The sequence below is a fragment of the Adiantum capillus-veneris genome, chromosome 19 (genome assembly GCF_014529385.1).
Source record: "Adiantum capillus-veneris isolate H3 chromosome 19, ASM1452938v2, whole genome shotgun sequence".
NCBI classification, from domain to species: Eukaryota; Viridiplantae; Streptophyta; class Polypodiopsida; order Polypodiales; family Pteridaceae; genus Adiantum; species Adiantum capillus-veneris.
Window position 1 is genome coordinate 106,699,953 of NC_140949.1, and position 19,762 is coordinate 106,719,714.

At 43.7% G+C, this 19,762-nt stretch overlaps 1 protein-coding gene across 2 annotated transcripts in view; it reads right to left on the reverse strand.

Annotated features, from left to right (window-relative positions):
* The window catches only part of LOC147434611 (uncharacterized), a 103,564-nt gene extending 88,266 nt beyond the window's left edge, over positions 1-15,298 (reverse strand). The window contains exon 1 of one of the 2 annotated variants that reach the window (XM_086491063.1): positions 14,923-15,298. In XM_086491063.1, the coding sequence (XP_086347189.1) occupies positions 14,923-15,245 (323 nt within the window). In that variant the 5' untranslated portion in view covers positions 15,246-15,298. The remainder of the gene's footprint in view (positions 1-14,922) is intronic. The other variant, XM_086491062.1, reaches the window with a different exon arrangement.
* Between the last annotated feature and the right edge of the window lie 4,464 nt (positions 15,299-19,762).

Here is a 19,762-nt window from a genome sequence, read left to right on the forward strand (position 1 = left end):
ATATTTGGTTCCGCATGTATATCATTATTATTTTCCATTCAGATTAACCTATTCTTGGTAATACAATTACACACCCAGAGACTGTTGGAGAGTTATGACAGTTATCCATGGTCCGGGTGTTCTCCCTTCAGAGGGGGATGTGGAGCCAACTTGGGAGTTAGTTCACGCAGACTACTCGTTCTTGTGGTTCCATGTGCAACAGACAAGATTGACACTCTTTGGTTGCTTTCTACAACGCCCTGTTCTTCTCTTGCAGAGCTTGGGAGCAAGATCTTCCTTTGATCTTGCTGTGTTAGCTGCAGTCTCAGTATTGATCTGTATTTCCATTCTGCTGGATGTTTGTTCCCGATGCGCTCTGAGAGTGGGATGATATTCTCTCGGGTGGTGTTCCATACAAATCAGTAACAGTTTCGCTCTCACTTCGGATGAAGTTCCTTCAAATACAGTTTGCAAATCATCATTCTATATATGGTGGTTGGTGCAATTCTTTGGTTCCTCATCATCAGACATATAGTTCCAAAATAGCCTCGGATTGTTCCCTTCCCTTCGACTTCCGTTGCAGCTTGGAGTTTTTTTTGGCATGTGGTATATGACCGGAGGTGCTGATTTCCGACTCTTTTCTGGAGGGTGGTGTACTGTAGAGTTGGGAAATGATCAAGATACCAATCTTTTATGCTTTTTACCCTCAGTTCATATACATACTCTTGGAGCGGTCAACAGCAGTACCTTCTGCAGATGCTGGTTGTGCGACTTGTGAGTAGTTTGGCTTGAGGAGATTCTTCATAGAGCTGGATTTACTTTCAACAGACAACATTTTACTTCCCGGACGTCTTTTGAGAGTAGCGGTTGGATGGTATACTGGCCAGGTCCTATTCAACCTCGGAGTTCTATAGCAGATATCCTCGTCCACGAAACCTTCTCTTTACAGTTGCAGATTGCTCACTCCAGCTCCTTGGATCCGTTTCTTGTCCAGGATCTGAGAGGGGCTGTTAGAGTTCATATTCCTATCCGGTGGTAGCTCCGATATCTCCCAAGAGCAGATTAGGGAGTGAGGGTTGTTTTGTGGCTGTGCCCGGCCAGTGTGAGGTTGTTCACTCATGTCAGGTCATGTCTAGCCACGTTTAGCTCGGGTTTTGGCTCTGTTCCATGGTCACATTGGCTCCTGGAGGCCTCTCACCCTATTTTTCCCTTCCTATCTCATGCCCTATCCCCTATTTTCCCCCCATTTTACCAAGTCGTGGGGCTGGAGGGCTAGGTCGGGCAATTTACGGATGGCCCTATATAGGGAGCAGGTGGGAGGCCACTTTCAGTGAGTTGTGGTGCGAGCAGTTCAGCCCAAGGCAGGGCGCCCCCATTGGCAGCTACAGGAGAGGGGATGTCGCCAGCGTGTGACTACTATCTATCCTTTTTGTTGATTTCTTTCTTATTATCTATTTACTTTCACTTTTTGGAAACACCCCTCGGGAAATCTAACTGCCCTGCATTGCATAGCTAGTGTGGAACTGTCCAGAGGGATTCCACGCCTGAGGGCAAGAGAGCACTAAGGTTGGACAAGGACTATGGTTAGCCAAGTGGGGTCATTGACTAGCCAAAGTGGAATCCTTTGCTACAGAGGCTACATTTCAGTTCTGGATGTGGCCGCAGTGTACAAAGAGGGTCGGATGACCTAGAAAGATACAATGGCAGCATCTCCTAAAATTTAGGGAACTGCTATTTTGGGACCTGAAAATGTCTTCGCGTCATTACATGCAGTTTGACATGGGGATCATTTTGTTACTCTGTGGCCAAGTCAACAGAGGCTGCAGGTGAGATATTTTTAGACCCGAGGGTCTAAAGTTGGAAAATGCACAAATGAGTGACACTTGGCACTCTGAGGCCAGTTTACTACTTATAGAGAAGGCAAAAACGTGATTTATAGCTGGGAGGCTCATTTTGCAAGTCTCTGTCACAGGTTAAGAGCTATGGAGTGCTTGCTTTCCCTCTTATGCACAGTGCGGTGCCAGGAGTGATGCCCTGCACGCTACGCACTGTCCTCTCTCTCCCCTTTGGCAGTATGTTGTGCCCCTCTAGTGGGCTCTTCATTTGACCAATGTACAGTTGTGTGGGTTCATGCGCGATTGCCGAGGCAAGAGCCTCTTGCACAGGTACTGGATTAGCTAGCGGCTAATCCCCCCGCAGGTACAGGTGAATTCGGAGAGGTTTCACGCCAGAAATCTTGTCCGATTCAAAGGGCAAGTAGCCCTACAGGTGCAGGAGCTCGAGGACTTGCTAAGGATGCGACCGGCACGCGAAACGGAGCCCGAAACAGTAAATTACAGCCTGCTGTGTATTTTTGCAGGTTTAGGGTTTTGGCCCTAAACGGACCCTAATACCCCCAGGAGGTTCGGGGACGCAAGGGGACCACTGAACAGGTGATCTGGCGCATTTTCAGGGCTGAAAACAGAGAATTCAGCGTGCTGCAGATTCTCAACAGGTTTTGCAAAGTGCCCATATGCGTCGGGAAAGTCAATCAATGCGTGGGAATACTGACTGTGAAGGGTTCTAGTACAGTTATGCTGCCGAAATCGGGCTGGAACAGTGGAAATTCAGCCGAGTTTGTGCGGGGCAGCTTGTAGGAACCACGGCGTTTATTCCCTCTTTTGAACAATAAAGAAATACCGAAAGGGGCGCCTAAGTTAGGGGCCAATCTGGTGTCCGTCTACTCATACAGGTGCAATCTAGCAGCCTGTATCCCTCTCCCCTTTGTTGTGTCTTGAAAGTACAGGTAAAATAGACGACTAATAATGGGTGAAAGCTAAATCAAGGTTTAAAGTAAAGTCTACCGCCCTTTTCGGATTGAAGAGGCCGGTTTCATGGTTCCATCGACGGGACTAAATCACTTTTTCCCATAGAAGTGAGCCTTGGTCAGTTTTGGGCTTGAAGACACAGGGGATCATAGACCAGACACAGGGAATTGCAATTATGGCTGATAGACCAGATGATGTGACTGAAGAGGTTTCCTCTTCACAGGGTCAACAGACACATGAAGTGGGTGAGTCCTCAAGACCACCACAGACTGATGACGATATATTCAGGACCCAGTTGGCTACTGCTGTGGCTACGTTCACACAAGTAATGCAGAACCCGAGGTTTTTAGCCTTTCTGCAACCTCCTGTTCCGTCTCAGCAAGTTGGGTCACTGGATCATATTCAAAAGCCTGTTAAGGCTCGAGCACAGGTGATTCATACCGCACAGTCAATGGAAACACCTGTACACTTGACGGAGAACATGCAGTCTCCATAACCTATGCCTAAGGTGCAAGAACAGGTGGCTGAGATGCCAGTCTTTCAAGCTGTACCAGTTCAGCCCGCCACCTTTCAACAGCCTATAGCTGGTTCTAATGGGCAGGGAAGCAACCTACAGGCTATGCAACAGGTCTTCCCACCACCTTCAGTACACCCTGGCTATTTTGGAGGTGGATCGGTATTCCAAAGCATGGCTGGTCATGCACCTGGAAATCAGTTTTACACGCCAGGAACAGTGTTTGGGGGTGCTCAAACGATGATGCCTAACCCCATGTATGGTGTCACGGGCATGCTACCAGGTTTTCAAAGCACTCAGGGCCAATTTGGGATGCCACAAGCAAATTTTGGTATGGCTGGAATTACAAATCAGCAGCCAAATATGGCATTTCCAGGTCAAGTTAATAGCGGCCAAGGAACACAGATGAACCCTAATAGTGCTCCCATGTTTCAGTCACTTCCATATGACAATTTAACGCCGCTGGAGAGGCCAACTCCGTACAAAGAAGGTGGCAAAGGTGTGACATTCACGACCTTTACAGGGTTTGATGACAGGAAGAAGGCTCTCTCATTCCTCCAGCAGTTTGACAAGGCCTATGCAGGGGGAAACTTTACAGAGGCTTCAAAGGTCCGCAAGGCAGCCACTTTCTTGATAGGGAATGCGGGACAATGGTGGACAACTTTATTGCTTCAAGGGCAAGCTCCGTCCACATGGATTTACTTCAAGCAGATTTTTGCAGCAGCATGGTTATTTGATGACTTTGAAGCAGATGTCATGACAGAATGGCACCAGCTAAATGCTGCCACTTGCAGAAATCTGGATGATTACAATCGGAAGTTTTGGAAAGCTCTACTTCCAGTAACTTCCTATAGGTTTGTGCCATTGACAGAACAGATTGAAAAATACTGTTGTGGCCTACCCAAAGGATTGAGAAAATACTGCACGAAGACAAAAGTCACTACTTTGACGCAGCTCATCGAGGTAGCAAACACTGGCAATGGCTTGCTCAAGGGAGAAGATTGTGAATTTAACACTGGCGTCAAGGCAGGATCAGGCAAGAAAAATTCAGCCAAGAAGCACGTTCCCAATGAGGCTCCTAAAGGGACTCAGGAGTCAGCCAACGCAGGGAAAGATAAAGCTACGGCTAAATCAGAAAAAGGACCAGCGAAGAAATGGAAAAGACGTTTTCCTCGCAAATCAGAAGAGCAAAAGAAGGTCCTGAGGACAAAGAACAAATGCTTTATATGTGAGCAACCTGGCCACATTGCTTACAATTGTCCTACAAAGAAAAGGCCAGCTGATTCTGATGACAAGGAAGACAAGAAAGGAAAGAAGCCCATGGCTGGTCTAGTGCCAGATATGGTGGGCGATAAGCCAAATTCAGATGCAAGTGAGCTTTGCAGAGCATGGGGAAAGGTCAGAGATCAAACAGTGCTTATCTTCTTTGATCCAGGTGCCAAAGCCAACTTTATTTCCCCAGAATTGGCTTCAAAGTTGGGAATCAGACCTGAAGAGATGGGGTATACAGCAGAGGCAGGTTTGGCATGTCCTGGCCATACAGAGGCTGTGACGCCCATCATTGGAAAGTTGCGTCTACATATCCAGTCCTATGTAGATGCTGAAGAATTTTACATCATGCCACTGGACGGATGTGATGTGTTGTTAGGTATTCCTTGGTTGTTTCGTGTACAGGGAATCATGGATGTCTCCAACAAAAAGATCACTGTATAGAGCAGGGAAAGACTCATATTCTGGATGTAAAGCTTAAAGGGGAGTCTATTCCTACTGTATCAACTTCTGCTATTACTTCTGTAATGAAAAAGCATCTTTCTGCGTACTTGGTTTTTGCACGTGAAGTGTCAGATTGTGATGAATCAAATTTATCTGTGCTAGATAAAGAAAGGTCAATGTTTTTACAACAGTATAGTGACTGTTTCTCCGATTCATTACCATCTCAATTACCGCCAGAGAGACCCGAGGACCATGCGATAGATTTGGTGCCAGGCAGTAGCCCACCAAATAAGCCTCCGTACAGGGTTAGTGCGGCTCAGCAGAAAGAGATAATGGGCCAAGTACAGGAGCTGTTAGAAAAGGGGCTGATTCAGCCCAGTTCATCTCCATTCTGTTCTCCAGTGTTGTTGGTGCAAAAAAAGGATGGCTCATGGCGTATGTGCATCGACTACCGTGCACTGAACAAGAATACCATCAAGAATAGGTTCCCTATACTTAGAATTGATGATATTATGGACAAATTAGAAGGAGCAGCTATGTTTAGCAGGATAGATCTAAAGAGTGGGTACCATCAGATCCGCATTAGATCAGAGGATGTGCACAAGACTGCTTTTAGAACGACGTTTGGCCTTTACGAATTTTTAGTGATGCCCTTTGGTCTCACAAATGCTCCTGCTACGTTCAATAGGATGATGGACAGAATTTTCCGTCCACACCAGCAGTTTGTTGGTACATTCTTTGATGACATGATAGTCTACTCAAAGAATGAAGAGGAGCATAGGCATCACTTGGCCATTGTGTTCAAAGAGCTACGCAGTCATAGGTTGCTCATCAATGCAAAGAAAAGTGAGTTTTTTCTGGAAGAGATTCACTTTCTGGGACACATTGTCTCAAAGGATGGTGTCGGAAAGGATCCTGCAAAAGTTGAAGCGATCAAGTCATGGCCAAATTTGAAGACGGTGCACGATGTCCGAAGTTTCTTCGGACTATGCTCCTATTACAGAAGGTTTATCCGAAATTTTGCTGAGATTGCTTTACCTTTACATGCTCTTCAAAAGAAAGCAGTCACCTTTAGATGGACACAGAAAGAGATTTCAGCTTTTAATCTCTTAAAGGAAAAGATGACTTCGGATCCAGTCATTGTGTTGCCAGATCTTAGGAAGTCATTTGTGGTCCAGTGTGATGCCTGCGGTAGTAGCATTGGTGCAGTGCTAATGCAAGATGGCAGGGTAGTAGCATTGGTGCAGTGCTAATGCAAGATGGCAAGGTAGTAGCCTATGAGAGCAGAATTTTGCAAGGGCCAGAGATGACCATGCAGGTCTATGAGAAAGAGTTACTGGCTGTGATTCATGCGCTCTTAAGTTGGAAACACTACCTGCTAGGTGCAGATTTCGTTGTCCAAACGGATCATCAGACCTTGCGATACTTCTTGACACAGACAAAGTTATCTGAGAAGCATATGCGATGGGCAAATATCTTGTCCATGTTCCATTTTCAGATTGTGTATGTGGAAGGCAAGAAGAACGTTGTGGTTGATGCCTTGTCAAGGAAGCCACAAATTTCAGCTGTGTCGATTCCTTATCATCATGAACTTGATGATATGAGAGAACAGTATGCAAATGATGAAGATTTTGCAAGGGTCTTCGAGCAACTAATGGATGGACAACGTCATGAACACTATCTTCTCAAAGATGGGTTCATGATGATGCATGGCAGATTGTGTGTCACAAAGCCATTGCGACGCAAAGTTATGGAAGAGAGTCATGTCCCACCGTATGCAGGGCATCGTGGTATCGATGCTACATTTAAAGCGGTTGAGACATTCTTCTATTGGCCTACATTGAGAAGAGATGTGGATGCCTTTGTGCGAGAATGCCTAATATGCCAAAAGGTCAAGTTTGACAGGCAAAAGGCACCAGGGTTATTGCAACCACTACCTATTCCAGATAAACCATGGGAAAGCATTGCTATGGATTTTATCTTTGATCTTCTGAGAACGCAGACAAGAAACGATGGTATTTGGACCATTATTTGCAGATTCAGCAAACAGGCTCATTTTATTCCTGTCAGGAAGAAGATAAAGCCAGATCAGATGGCACGCTTGTTTATGAGCAATATTTTCAAGCATCATGGCATGCCACAGTCGATTGTTAGCGACCGTGATCCACGCATGACAAGTTTGTTCTGGAGAATATGGGCACAACGCTCAAATTCTCTTCGTCATTTCATCCTCAAACAGATGGGCAGTCAGAAGAGGCAAATTCTACTGTCCTAGATCTGCTGAAGTGCTATGTGTCAGAGCATAAAGGAAAGTGGGAGCAGTATTTGCCATTGGTGGAGTACGCATACAATAATACAGTGCATTCATCAACTAGCAAGGCACCCTTTGAGATAGTTGAAGGTGGCAAGAAAGTTCCTCCCATACTGCATACAAAGGACAAGATATTTGAAGCAGATAAGTATGTTCAGGACATGGATGAAATGTACAAGAAGGTCAAAGTGGCCTTAGAAAGGACTCAGGCAAAGCAAAAGAAAGCAGCTGATCGTCACCGTCGTGAAGTGGTATATTCACTTGGTGATTGGGTGCTTTTACGCTTTGAAAAGGCAAGGTTAAAGAAGATGAAGGGCAAGGAAAGACTGTTTCCAAAGCTCAGCATGCGTTACTATGAGCCTTTTCAAGTATGCGGCATAATCAGTGATGTTGCATATAGGCTGAAATTGCCTGACAGTTGGAAGATTCACAATGCGTTTCATGTGAGTCTTCTCAGACCCTATGTGGGTGATGTGCCAGAAGATATGCCAGTTGAAGATCAGCCGGAAGTCGAGGAACTTGACGAGATCTTGGTCCCTGAACAGATTTTGGCACACAAAGAAAGGAAAGTGAAAGGCAAGGTTGCTAGGCGTTACTTGGTAAAGTTCAGAAACTATCCACCAATGGATGCGAAGTGGATGGAAGAAGGTGAACTTGCAGAGTCACCAACTGTGTTATCACTTTACCTTGAAGCCTTCGATTTGCAACCTACCTTGACCCCTTGAGTTTCAAAGCTACATGGATTGTCAATGTGACAATGGCTTCTGAAACAAATGATGTACATGGTATTTAAAGTGAGCTCAAATCAAATACCTGTTACATGAATGTTAGAGCTGTACAGATTGTCAGTTTGGCAATTGCTCTTATGGAATGTCCAAAAGTTTGGTTAGTGCTATAGAAGTGAGTATTTCTTGTCAGTTTGTCAAGGATACAATGATTGCTTCTATTGAAGAGTACATGTGTAACTGCATTCTTAAACTGTCGGTTTGGGTATGCTCGAAAGTGTTACGGGATCCAACGTGTACTATAAGACAGTGGCAAAATGTGCAGCTACCATTTTGTCATTGGAAAGTTAGTGACTCAAAGCAATGGCAGAGTGCGAAGCTACCACTATGTCATTGGGACAGGGTTCACACGCAGGCAATACATGAGTCGACGAGGTGTTGAATACACTAGGGTTGACAATGAGCATGTATGTGTCGTATATGTGTCGACAGGTGTTGAATACATCAGTGTTGACAGTAAGCATTTACGACATAGATGCAAACGAGGACGTTTGAGATTTCAAGAGGGGGGTATGTCACCAGCGTGTGACTACTATCTATCCTTTTTGTTGATTTCTTTCTTATTATCTATTTACTTTCACTTTTTGGAAACACCCCTCGGGAAATCTAACTGCCCTGCATTGCATAGCTAGTGTGGAACTGTCCAGAGGGAGTCCAGGCCTGAGGGCAAGCGAGCACTAAGGTTGGACAAGGACTATGGTTAGCCAAGTGGGGTCATTGACTAGCCAAAGTGGAATCCTTTGCTACAGAGGCTACATTTCAGTTCTGGATGTGGCCGCAGTGTACAAAGAGGGTCGGATGACCTAGAAAGATACAATGGCAGCATCTCCTAAAATTTAGGGAACTGCTATTTTGGGACCTGAAAATGTCTTCGCGTCATTACGTGCAGTTTGACATGGGGATCATTTTGTTACTCTGTGGCCAAGTCAACAGAGGCTGCAGGTGAGATATTTTTAGACCCGAGGGTCTAAAGTTGGAAAATGCACAAATGAGTGACACTTGGCACTCTGAGGCCAGTTTACTACTTATAGAGAAGGCAAAAACGTGATTTATAGCTGGGAGGCTCATTTTGCAAGTCTCTGTCACAGGTTAAGAGCTATGGAGTGCTTGCTTTCCCTCTTATGCACAGTGCGGTGCCAGGAGTGATGCCCTGCACGCTACGCACTGTCCTCTCTCTCCCCTTTGGCAGTATGTTATGCCCCTCTAGTGGGCTCTTCATTTGACCAATGTACAGTTGTGTGGGTTCATGCGCGATTGCCGAGGCAAGAGCCTCTTGCACAGGTACTGGATTAGCTAGCGGCTAATCCCCCCACAGGTACAGGTGAATTCGGAGAGGTTTCACGCCAGAAATCTTGTCCGATTCAAAGGGCAAGTAGCCCTACAGGTGCGGGAGCTCGAGGACTTGCTAAGGATGCGACCGGCACGCGAAACGGAGCCCGAAACAGTAAATTACAGCCTGCTGTGTATTTTTGCAGGTTTAGGGTTTTGGCCCTAAACGGACCCTAATACCCCCAGGAGGTTCGGGGACGCAAGGGGACCACTGAATAGGTGATCTGGCGCATTTTCAGGGCTGAAAACAGAGAATTCAGCATGCTGCAGATTCTCAACAGGTTTTGCAAAGTGCCCGTATGCGTCGGGAAAGTCAGTCAATGCGTGGGAATACTGACTGTGAAGGGTTCTAGTACAGTTATGCTGCCGAAATCGGGCTGGAACAGTGGAAATTCAGCCGAGTTTGTGCGGGGCAGCTTGTAGGAACCACAGCGTTTATTCCCTCTTTTGAACAATAAAGAAATACCGAAAGGGGCGCCTAAGTTAGGGGCCAATCTGGTGTCCGTCTACTCATACAGGTGCAATCTAGCAACCTGTATCCCTCTCCCCTTTGTTGTGTCTTGAAAGTACGGGTAAAATAGACGACTAATAATGGGTGAAAGCTAAATCAAGGTTTAAAGTAAAGTCTACCGCCCTTTTCGGATTGAACAGGCCGGTTTCAGGGGAGGGCAGCGTTTTTTGATCCCTCTTTCCCTCGTGTGTTGCATGCAGCACGACAGCATCCCTAGCGTTTTTGTTAGGCAGCAGTCCAACGTTTTTGGCATGAGGCACGGGCAACCTGCGCTCGTGGGCAGCAGGTCCTTGCCTTCCGTTTCTCCTTCCCGAGGCAGATGCATGAGGCGCTATGATCTGGCAGATGCAGAGCACCTCCACCATGGTGCAGGCATACGAGAGGAGCAGATCCATGTTTGGCATGGGGCAGCCACACCATAGGGCAGCCCCGATCAGGTTCCTTCTCCCTTCAGATCATCCTTCTTGCCAGGAGGAGATCCCGCCAGAGCCTCGGTTGCACAGGAGGCTAGGGCAGCCCATGACGAGACCGTGACAGTGGTCTCGTGTGCAGGAGCAGTTGGCAGTGTCTGTAGCAGTCGCAGTTGTGTGTCCTCGGATCTATCCATTGGCATGTCAATTCTATACCAGACCACCCTTAGTCACTTGTATGAGCAGATTGTTATCAGCATGGAGAGCCTTTCCCAGATCTCTCTCTCTCTCTCTCTCTCTCTCTCTCTCTCTCTCAGATGTCATGTCTCATTCTACCTATGTGATCTCTCTTCTCCACAGGTGTGCCTTGTTCATGTGTTTGGCATTGCAGGTGTTCGAGGTCGGAGTCGAGGTACCCACCGGATCACGAGCCACGTCTTGTCCTCATTGCATCTTTCGCTGCCACCTTTGACAACAAGATCATGCCACTTTTTACGCTAATCAACATCGACAACCCCGCGAACTCAAGGAGGGCATGTGTCACAAACTGCTGATGTGTCAAGTCACTGAAGAGCAAAGCTAGTGTGTAGATCCCGACTGAGGGGCCTAAACCCTAAGTGAAGAGGTAGAAGCAGCTGAAGATGAAGCAGGACTATCACACACACACACAAAAGATATGCAGCCAGCTGATGACGTGGCACATCTATATGGACAACCCGGATTTTTCGCTGGCTACTGACGTGGCAAAACTGTACAGATTTCCGTGAATTGCGCTGACATGCTGGCGTAGCAGCCTGTACAGATTTCCGCGATTTGCGCTGCTGACGCTGCAATTGTATGGATTTTTGTAAATCACGCTGGCAGCTTTTGGGCATTGCTTTTGGACTAGATGCTTTTGAGTTTGAAGGCTTTTCATGTAAACGGCTTTTGGGCCTAGGGCCTTTAAATATGAGGCCATGGGCTCATTCTCTGGCATGCTTCCTAGAGAAGGTGCACAACGTGGAGTACTGGCTTGTACTTTGATGATGCAATATAAAGAAATACCGAAAGGGGCGCCAAGGTTTGGGGCCAATACTCTCTGGGGTGGAATTCCGCCACTCCGTGTCGCGTGTCGTCTCTCTTTCAGTTCAGTTCTTATTGAAGTGCTAAATGTTTGTTCAATCTGTTCTTTTCTATTGGCACGTGGTGCCCCTCTTGTGACAACATGTGGCTGTATCTTAGAGTGCCAAAGGACTCTGAAACAATCCGAACTAGTCCATGCTCAAAATTATCTTCTCGCTATTGTGGTCCGTTTCAGATCACAAAGAAGATAAGTAGAGTTTCTTACAAGTTGGATTTGGCTCGAGGCATTGCTGTTAATCCCACGTTCCCCGTAAGCCGTCTAACAGAACGGTTGGGACACGATGCCTTAGAGATTCCTTCTGCGGAAGTCCCAAACTTGCAAGATACCACCCGTTATGTCCACTTGAACCCGAATCGGTTCTCGATCAAAGGAGCCGCAAGTCTCGCAATTCTTCGTACCACTAAATTTTGATCAAGTGGAAGCATCGTCCTGAATCCCAAGCCACTTGGGAGTTAGTTAAATCGTTAAGAAATCGTTTTCCCGGTTTGATAATCGTCGATATTGTTGAGGACAGCAATTAAAAATAAGGAGGGAAGTGTTACGTACCCAGACATCCAGATGGGCGCCTACAGTATGTCCGGCTAGTGTGAACCTAGCCCTTCGGTTATGAAGTCCTATAAATAGGACTTGTCTCGTTTGTGAGACACCTTGTGTGATCACTTGTCACAAACTATTGACGTGTCAAGCCACGAAAGAACAAAGCCAACATGCAGATCCCGGCCAAGGAACCTAAAGCAGAAGAAGTTTTACCAACTTGCAAAGTCTTGCCGAGTGGCCTATCTTTAAAGAAGAGTTTCCACCAACTTATGGGACCCCCTTCGATGGGCCCAAGTGACCTAAATAAAGCAAGACCCACACAAAAGCCAGGCATAAAGACTGATGACGTGGCAAGAGCTGTACGAAATCCCGCATTTTACTATGGCTGTGTTGACGTGGCACTTGTACGGATCTCCACGTTTTACGTTGATGACATGGTAGGTGTACGGATTCCCTAAAATCGCACTGGTAGCTTTTTGACCGGTTGCTTTTGAGTTTGAATGCTTTTCATGTAAACTGCTTTTAGAGGCCAAGGGCCTTTAAATATAACCCATGGGCTCTCACTCTGGCAGTCTACCCGCGGGGGATGCAGAGCAAAGACATGGGTACTCACTTGAAGCAATATAAAGAAATACCGAAAGGGGTGCCAAGGTTTTGGGCTAGTGCTCTCTTCGGGTGGAACTCCGCCACTCCCCGTCGCATGTGTCGTGCACTCTCTATCTCCTTCATTTCAGTTGTTATTTGAAGTGCTTAAAGTTGTTCAGACTGTTCTTTTCTGTTGGCACGTGGTACCTGTCCCCGTGACACGAAAGCTTACTCGCAATAGTGCAACCCAAAAGTGCTTATTGTACTCTTCAAAGTTCACACAGTTTGCCGCATTCAACTCGTTCCTTGCATCCACTTGAAAAGTGTTTGTAAGCCACGTAGGTGTGAAGAGGTGTTTGAACTAGATCCATATTGTAAGAGCTTGACCCTGGTTCAACAATACAATCCACCATTGAAGCGCATTTCCTTTTAGAAAAGTGGTAGCCTTGCGTATATTCGAAGATTCTGTGAAGTTTCCACCTACATAAGCTCCATCAAAATGTTGTATGAAGGTCAAAGCCTTCAATCAATCCTCTGTTCCCTTGAAAGTTGCAAACTTCATTGCTTGCCCGCCTTCCTTGTAATCCTCAAGTTGACTCCAGGGAGTCAAATGGTCATACACAGGTGCTCTTAAAAGTGGTGATCTAGAATTGACCATTCTAGCACTCGCATCACCTCTTTTACCTGTCATATCTACATTATGGGCATATGGCTATAGAAAACCAACCACACCAAAGTGTCTTCCTGGCATTCGAACATGGCCATAGACACCCTGAAAACCTGGGTGGACACCTATGTTTCCATACATAGGGTTAACCATTGTCCCAAACACATTCCCTCACAGATAACCTTGCAAACCTGTGGAAGGTCCAACCATAGCCCGAAACACTCAACCATCTCCAAAATAACCAGGATATGAAGTACGCAATCTAAGGGTTTGACGAATAGCATGTTCATACATATGTCTGCCATGCCCCTTATGGTTCAGTTTTCTAATCCTTCCCAACTTAATAAGTTGTCAACCCTTCCCGACTTATAAAGTTGTCAGTGACTTGTCGCGTAGGCTAAATTTCATTTAGGTGCACGCATGCTTCAAAATTCAGTGCTAACTCGCCCGATCAGTCACCGACTAACCGACTTAGATTCTCGATGTGAGAACCCATTTGGCTGCAACCGTTTCACACAGGCCATGCAAAGTCCACTTGCACCTTCTTAAGGGTTTCAAGGAAAACAAGCAAAAATACAATAAATAAAAACATGTAATACATATGTATATACTTAAGAAGGCAAAAGGAAAAATACACCTCGTGGCAATAATATCTATACACCTCTTGGTGATAATATATGTATATATAACCACATATATATCTGCATATAAATATCTATCTACATATACATATACATATATAGCTGTGAAGCAACTTGCTCACCCTATAGAGACGAAAGATTTATACAACATAGCCCGTTGCTACAATGATCACTAATAGACAACGGCACATGTGAAACCCAGTCACAAACACTTGAAATAGAATCAACTCTTTACGATTTTGGATAGTTGACTCCATGCTGTGAATGGGGCAACTATAGTCAATTGATTCTATGACTACACCTTCAGGTGTTCGTGATGGGGTTTGGCCTGAAGTTGTAGTCATAGAATCAATTGCTTCTTCATAAACGTAATCAAATTGGTTACAATCGCCTTGAAATATTGTACTCTAGTTTTTGATTCTTGACCGGTTTTATGCATTGATTGTATACATTTGTTGATGGTTGAACCATTTGTTGTTTGTATAGAGTTATCGGCTCTCTCCTAACGAGGCCAACGATTTATACAACAAGTATATTTATGTACACACACACACATATATAAATATACACATATATAAGTATATTTATATATGTGTGTATACATAAATATACTTGCTGTTGTAATATATATATGTGTGTGTGTGTGTGTGTATATACACGTATGTATGTATGTATGTATGTATGACTATTGACAAATGGACCCATAGGTGTGTGTGTGTGTGTGTGTGTGTGTGTGTGTGTGTGCGCGCGCGCAAGCATGTGTACATGTGTGTTAGACAAAGAGAGAGAGAGAGAGAGGCGACCAAATTGATAATCAACAGCCTGAAGTTTCTCTAGTAATCTTAACAAGATAATTCCACAACAAAGTTGATACACCTCATGCGCCATCCACATTGTCAAGAACAGTATAAAAACGAAAATGTTGTGTGCTCGTCCCGCGCAGGGAGGGAGAGGGGGGGGGGGGGGGGGGGGGGGGGGGGGGGGGGGGGGGGGGGGGGGGTGGGGTTTACCCAATTAAAACTTGGCGAGCGCCTAAGGACATAAGGGCGAAGAGAGGCTTGATGGAAATGAGGGCACTGACAAGGCGGGAGAGGGGCTCATCGCCAGTCCAGGAGGGTTGACTCAGCTTCCCTTCTTGGAAAGGACCCATAAGAAAACCCTTACTGGAAACGCCGCTACTCAACATGGTGCTGCTTGCCACGCTGGTGGTGGAGGAGGAGGTGATGATGCTAGTGCTGCGTGACGCTTCAATCGGAAAGCCCTTGCCTTTCTTCTGCTGCCACCTGACGCACATTTGCGAGCCCCACACACTCGGCTGCCCCCATGCAGCCATCTCTCGCAAGCTCAGCCACAATCTGCGACTCTGGTTCAAAAAATTTATCCGGTGGCTTAAACCAACTAAATAACAAGTGAAAGATTCACGATTTATCCAGTGGCTTAAACCTACTAAATAACAAGTGAAAGATTCACGGTGGTGTTCTAAAACAATTAGAACGTGATAAAAGCATTAGGTTGAGTTTAAGTAGAATGAGTGTTCAAAAAAGAATTGCCTCAGCTTAACCTTGATCCAGTTGAAAATAGAGACTAACTGGTTGCAAACCATGGTAAAGGGAAGTGAGAAAATAGTTCAAAAATCCTACAAATTTTAAATTTATGCTAGTATTTCCGGTTTGCTTCTTTGTGGGGAGGAAACTCAGTAAAAGAGACTTTCCTGAATATTGACTAGAATTAAGTCATAAAATGTAAGAAAAGTCAAGCCATGTGAAGCTGTGAAATGAAATGTGAAATAAAAAAAAACTCATTAATATATGTGTGTGTGTGTGTGTGTGTGTATCCATAAGATTTACTACAATTATGCAAGTGAAATTTCACTTTAATATTCTAAAACAATAGAATGCAAGAAAAGTCAAGACATGTCAGGATATGAAATGAAAGTGAAATAAAAAGATCCATTTACTGTTTTAAAATTGAAATAACATTTACTGTAAGTCTCAATCATCACTGAAAACAATGAAAGTATGCCTAACCCAACTCAACTCTAAGGCTTCTTTAAAAAGCCCATAACTACCAGGTCAACAGATGCAGAAGATATATATACAGTGTTCACAAAAAACAGACCCTGAGTGTATTTTTCACCGTCTACAATTGCAAAATCTTGCCTAGATTCCAAGCTATGTCAAAGTAAATGTAAAATTTTAAACGTTTTAAGAGAGTACAAGAACTTTGAAACACACGCACAGGTAGGGAGAGAGACATCCCATCACACACACACCCCCGCATATGGGAATAGTCCCTAAGGAGTTAGAACATGTCTTCAGGTTGCCAAAGGGGTATTGAACCCAAGACCTTAGGCACATAGGCTATGACTCTACCAACTGAGCTAGCACCCGTTGACTAAATCCTTCAAATTTTGATCGAAAATTCAGTATGTTTTAAATGTCTCCTTTCTCTCCCTTTTTTTGGTGTGCCCTTGTTGGACACTTTCCTAATATAGACAATACAATGTCTTTTGACTTTCAAGCTCATAAGGCTTTCCATTTAGCATTCTATTTATTTTTTGAAATTTTGGCACTTTTCAGTTTGGCATGCTTAAATGTTTTGATAGGTTTTTGGCCTACATAAGGCCTTATGAGACTCCTCAAACTCTTGGGAGCATATGTGGACCGTTGGATTATGCTTATTGTCAACAATTGTTGGCCATTATATTAAGCATGTTGAATATGGCCACATGTGAAAGTCCATATTTTTGTCATGCATAAGGTCTTAGTAAAGCATTGAACTCTTTGGAACTATTGTTATTTGCCAGAGAAAATTTGTCGATTAGTGCATGGTGGCAAATTAATGATGAAAAAAATCAATCCTTCCTATTTTTTGTAAGAGAGGCATTAACTAGGCATTGTCATTTGTTTGTGTAGACCACTATGAGAGAGATGTGATAGTAGTTTTTCTATTGCAATAAAGAGGGGCATTGAGGAGTGGGTCACACACACTCTTTCTCATCCTGTTATGTAGGCTTGTGATGTTTCACCTTGTTTCCTAGTTTTCATGGAGTGTTTACGAGAGGAATAATTAGGTGGTCACACACACTCTCTCATCCTCTTGTTTATTGTTTAGAGGGAGCATAACTAGGAGGAGGCCATGCACACCTTCCCATTCCCTTATCTTTGTCACTATGACTATTCACCTTTTTTCATTCTTTTTGTGTCGTAAATGCATCATGATACTAAAATTGAGTGCTCGCCAAAGATATATTTTCCAAATTGTGATCGTGAACGAAATGAACTGAGATTCTTTTAGATTTTTTGTCATGATTCAAAGGTTTATTGATTTGGAAACCATAACACAAAACTTTTGTAGGGTTTCTTATACACAAGATTAAAACGTAGTCAACATTTTGGAATTTTAAGCGAGGAAACTACAGTAAATATCGATTTTCAATTAACACTAACCTAACGCATGCCATAGGGGACCAAGGGTCTGAAATCATCATTGTGTCTTTCTCTTCCTCCATAGTGATTAAGTTGGGCGTAGAGTGTAGGTAGAGATCTAGGGCTATAGGGTTATCAAGAAATAACTCCAACCATCTAGCCATACTCCCAACATGGCATTACATTTTGACCATGTCCAAGATGTCAATCGATCATGCACAACGCTCCGCCAAAAAACGTACACGTCTAACAAGGTCAAGGTGTTTGTCTTTAGTGCAATTCCCTATTGATGCTTTCTTTGTTTCCACTATCATCTTGATACGTTGATTTCGGTGCTCTACCTTCAAGCTTCCCTCTCTTCACAAGTAGAGGTCATTAACCTCTTTGTGAATAGTATAAATAGAATTTGGATGCAAGTTTTGTGGCAAGTAACATTGGGTCAAAGGTAATCTTGATGGCATGCACCCATTCTCCTCTTTCAAGCTATTCTTCTCTTTGTCCATGCACCCATTCTCCTCTTTGTCCATGCACCCATTCTCCTCTTTCAAGCTAGGAAGATAATCCTTTAGTACCAAAAAGTTATACAACGTAATCCACTAGTAATCCATGCATTCATGCATAATCTCCAATTGACTCAAACTATAATTAGGGGGCATTAAATGTCTCCCTCCATGCCATGTCCTATAGTGTTTAAGCTTTCTCTACATGTGTAACAAGGGACCCAACTCTGACTAGGAGACTCACAAAGAGAGAGAGAGAGAGAGAGAGAGAGAGAGAGCTATCCCTCATCCTAGGAAGCAAGGGATTTTTTCTAAATGCTACGTGGGTCTCAAAGTATATTGTGTCTTTGCGGAGACAAAAGGCCTCATTAGCATAAAACAGGTTGTACATGAAGGAGGTAATTTATTCCATGTGACAATATAATCTAGTCTACTCCACATACTTTGAAAAGAAGTTGTTCTGATAAAAATTGAAGTAGCTTTTGCAATTAGGTCATTACACTAAATTTCCTTATTGAACCTCCCTCTTGGCCACATACTCACTTGGCATATTGCCATCTACTACCATCACTCGCTTCCACACCTACTACAATCACTTTAAAATAGGGCATATCACACTCATGCACAAAATTAAAGTAGAAATTTAAAAAGGGCCATAGAAAATTAAGGTAGATAATAGAAAAGGGTCATACAAAGAGCACGATGCATAAGGGCAAGAGAGAGGGTGAGAAGGAGAAAAACAAAGTGTAAAATAGAGAGTAGACTATCATTGTATGTGCATGTTGCATATTGAATGCATGGAAGGAGTTTAACACTAGACTAGTAACATGACACTTTTATGTCCTCTTACCTCAGCAACTTCCTATAGTTATTGCTTTAGAGTATAGGAGATTCTAAAGTTCTCTATTTCCACAAAGCTAGCTAGTTATAAAGGTGTTTTTATGCTTCTATAAAATGGAAAGCCTATGTATTGGAAGTTGTGGCCCATTTATGGAAAATTCTATGTGTTGATTGGCTAGTAAAATTCACATTTTGATGAATATTTTTAAAGTGTCTTTGTAATCGAAAGGAAATTTTGAGTGTGTTTATGGAGTTCTCACTCTGTAACTCTTCTTCCTTGAGTTTTGGGACACCTAATACCCTAAATAGCCAACAACACAAAGGCGTAAGAGATTTTCCATCTTCCTAGAATTGGACTCATTTTGAGTTAATACTCTGCTATCTTCAAATTGCTAAATTTCACTCAAAAAATGTGGTACATTTCAACCTTAGGTCCAAATACAAGTGTATAATTCCCATGTTGCACCAACTTGATAGGTTTACATACCATTCAGAAGGCCACATTGTGGAAGCCATCTTTTTCATCCATGTAATTTTTGTACTTGGCATATGTGTATTCCAAATTTATTAGGAAGACATGTTTTGATGCTTTTGATGATTTTTGTGCTTGAATATGAAAGTAAAGAGCATAAGTGTGTAAAGTGGAAGAATTTATAAAGATAATGATCGGTGTACACATAGAAACATGATGATAGGTTAGTAGAATGCAAAAAATGCACCTTTTTGTATTTAACTATATGTTCGAAAGAAAAAATTTGGGCCTACAATAACCGTAGACTCTGGTCAAGAACTCCTTGATGTTTACAAAAAAAATAGGCTTATTGTCTAGAGATTTTTCTACCTGGTGTAAAATGGGGATCATCTGGCAAATATGTTGTTTTTTGTCAAATTAAGCACTATTTTGGCTTTGAGAGCTCCTCATGACCATACAGTCAAGAGTTGTGAGTGTTCCTTGTTTTTCCCACATAAAGTGTGGTGCGAGCTTTGAGCTAAAGTAAGGAATTTTACAAACACATACATATAATATGAGTATTTGATTTTTTCCAAAGCATTGAAAGGACACTTTTATGTCCGATTAAATT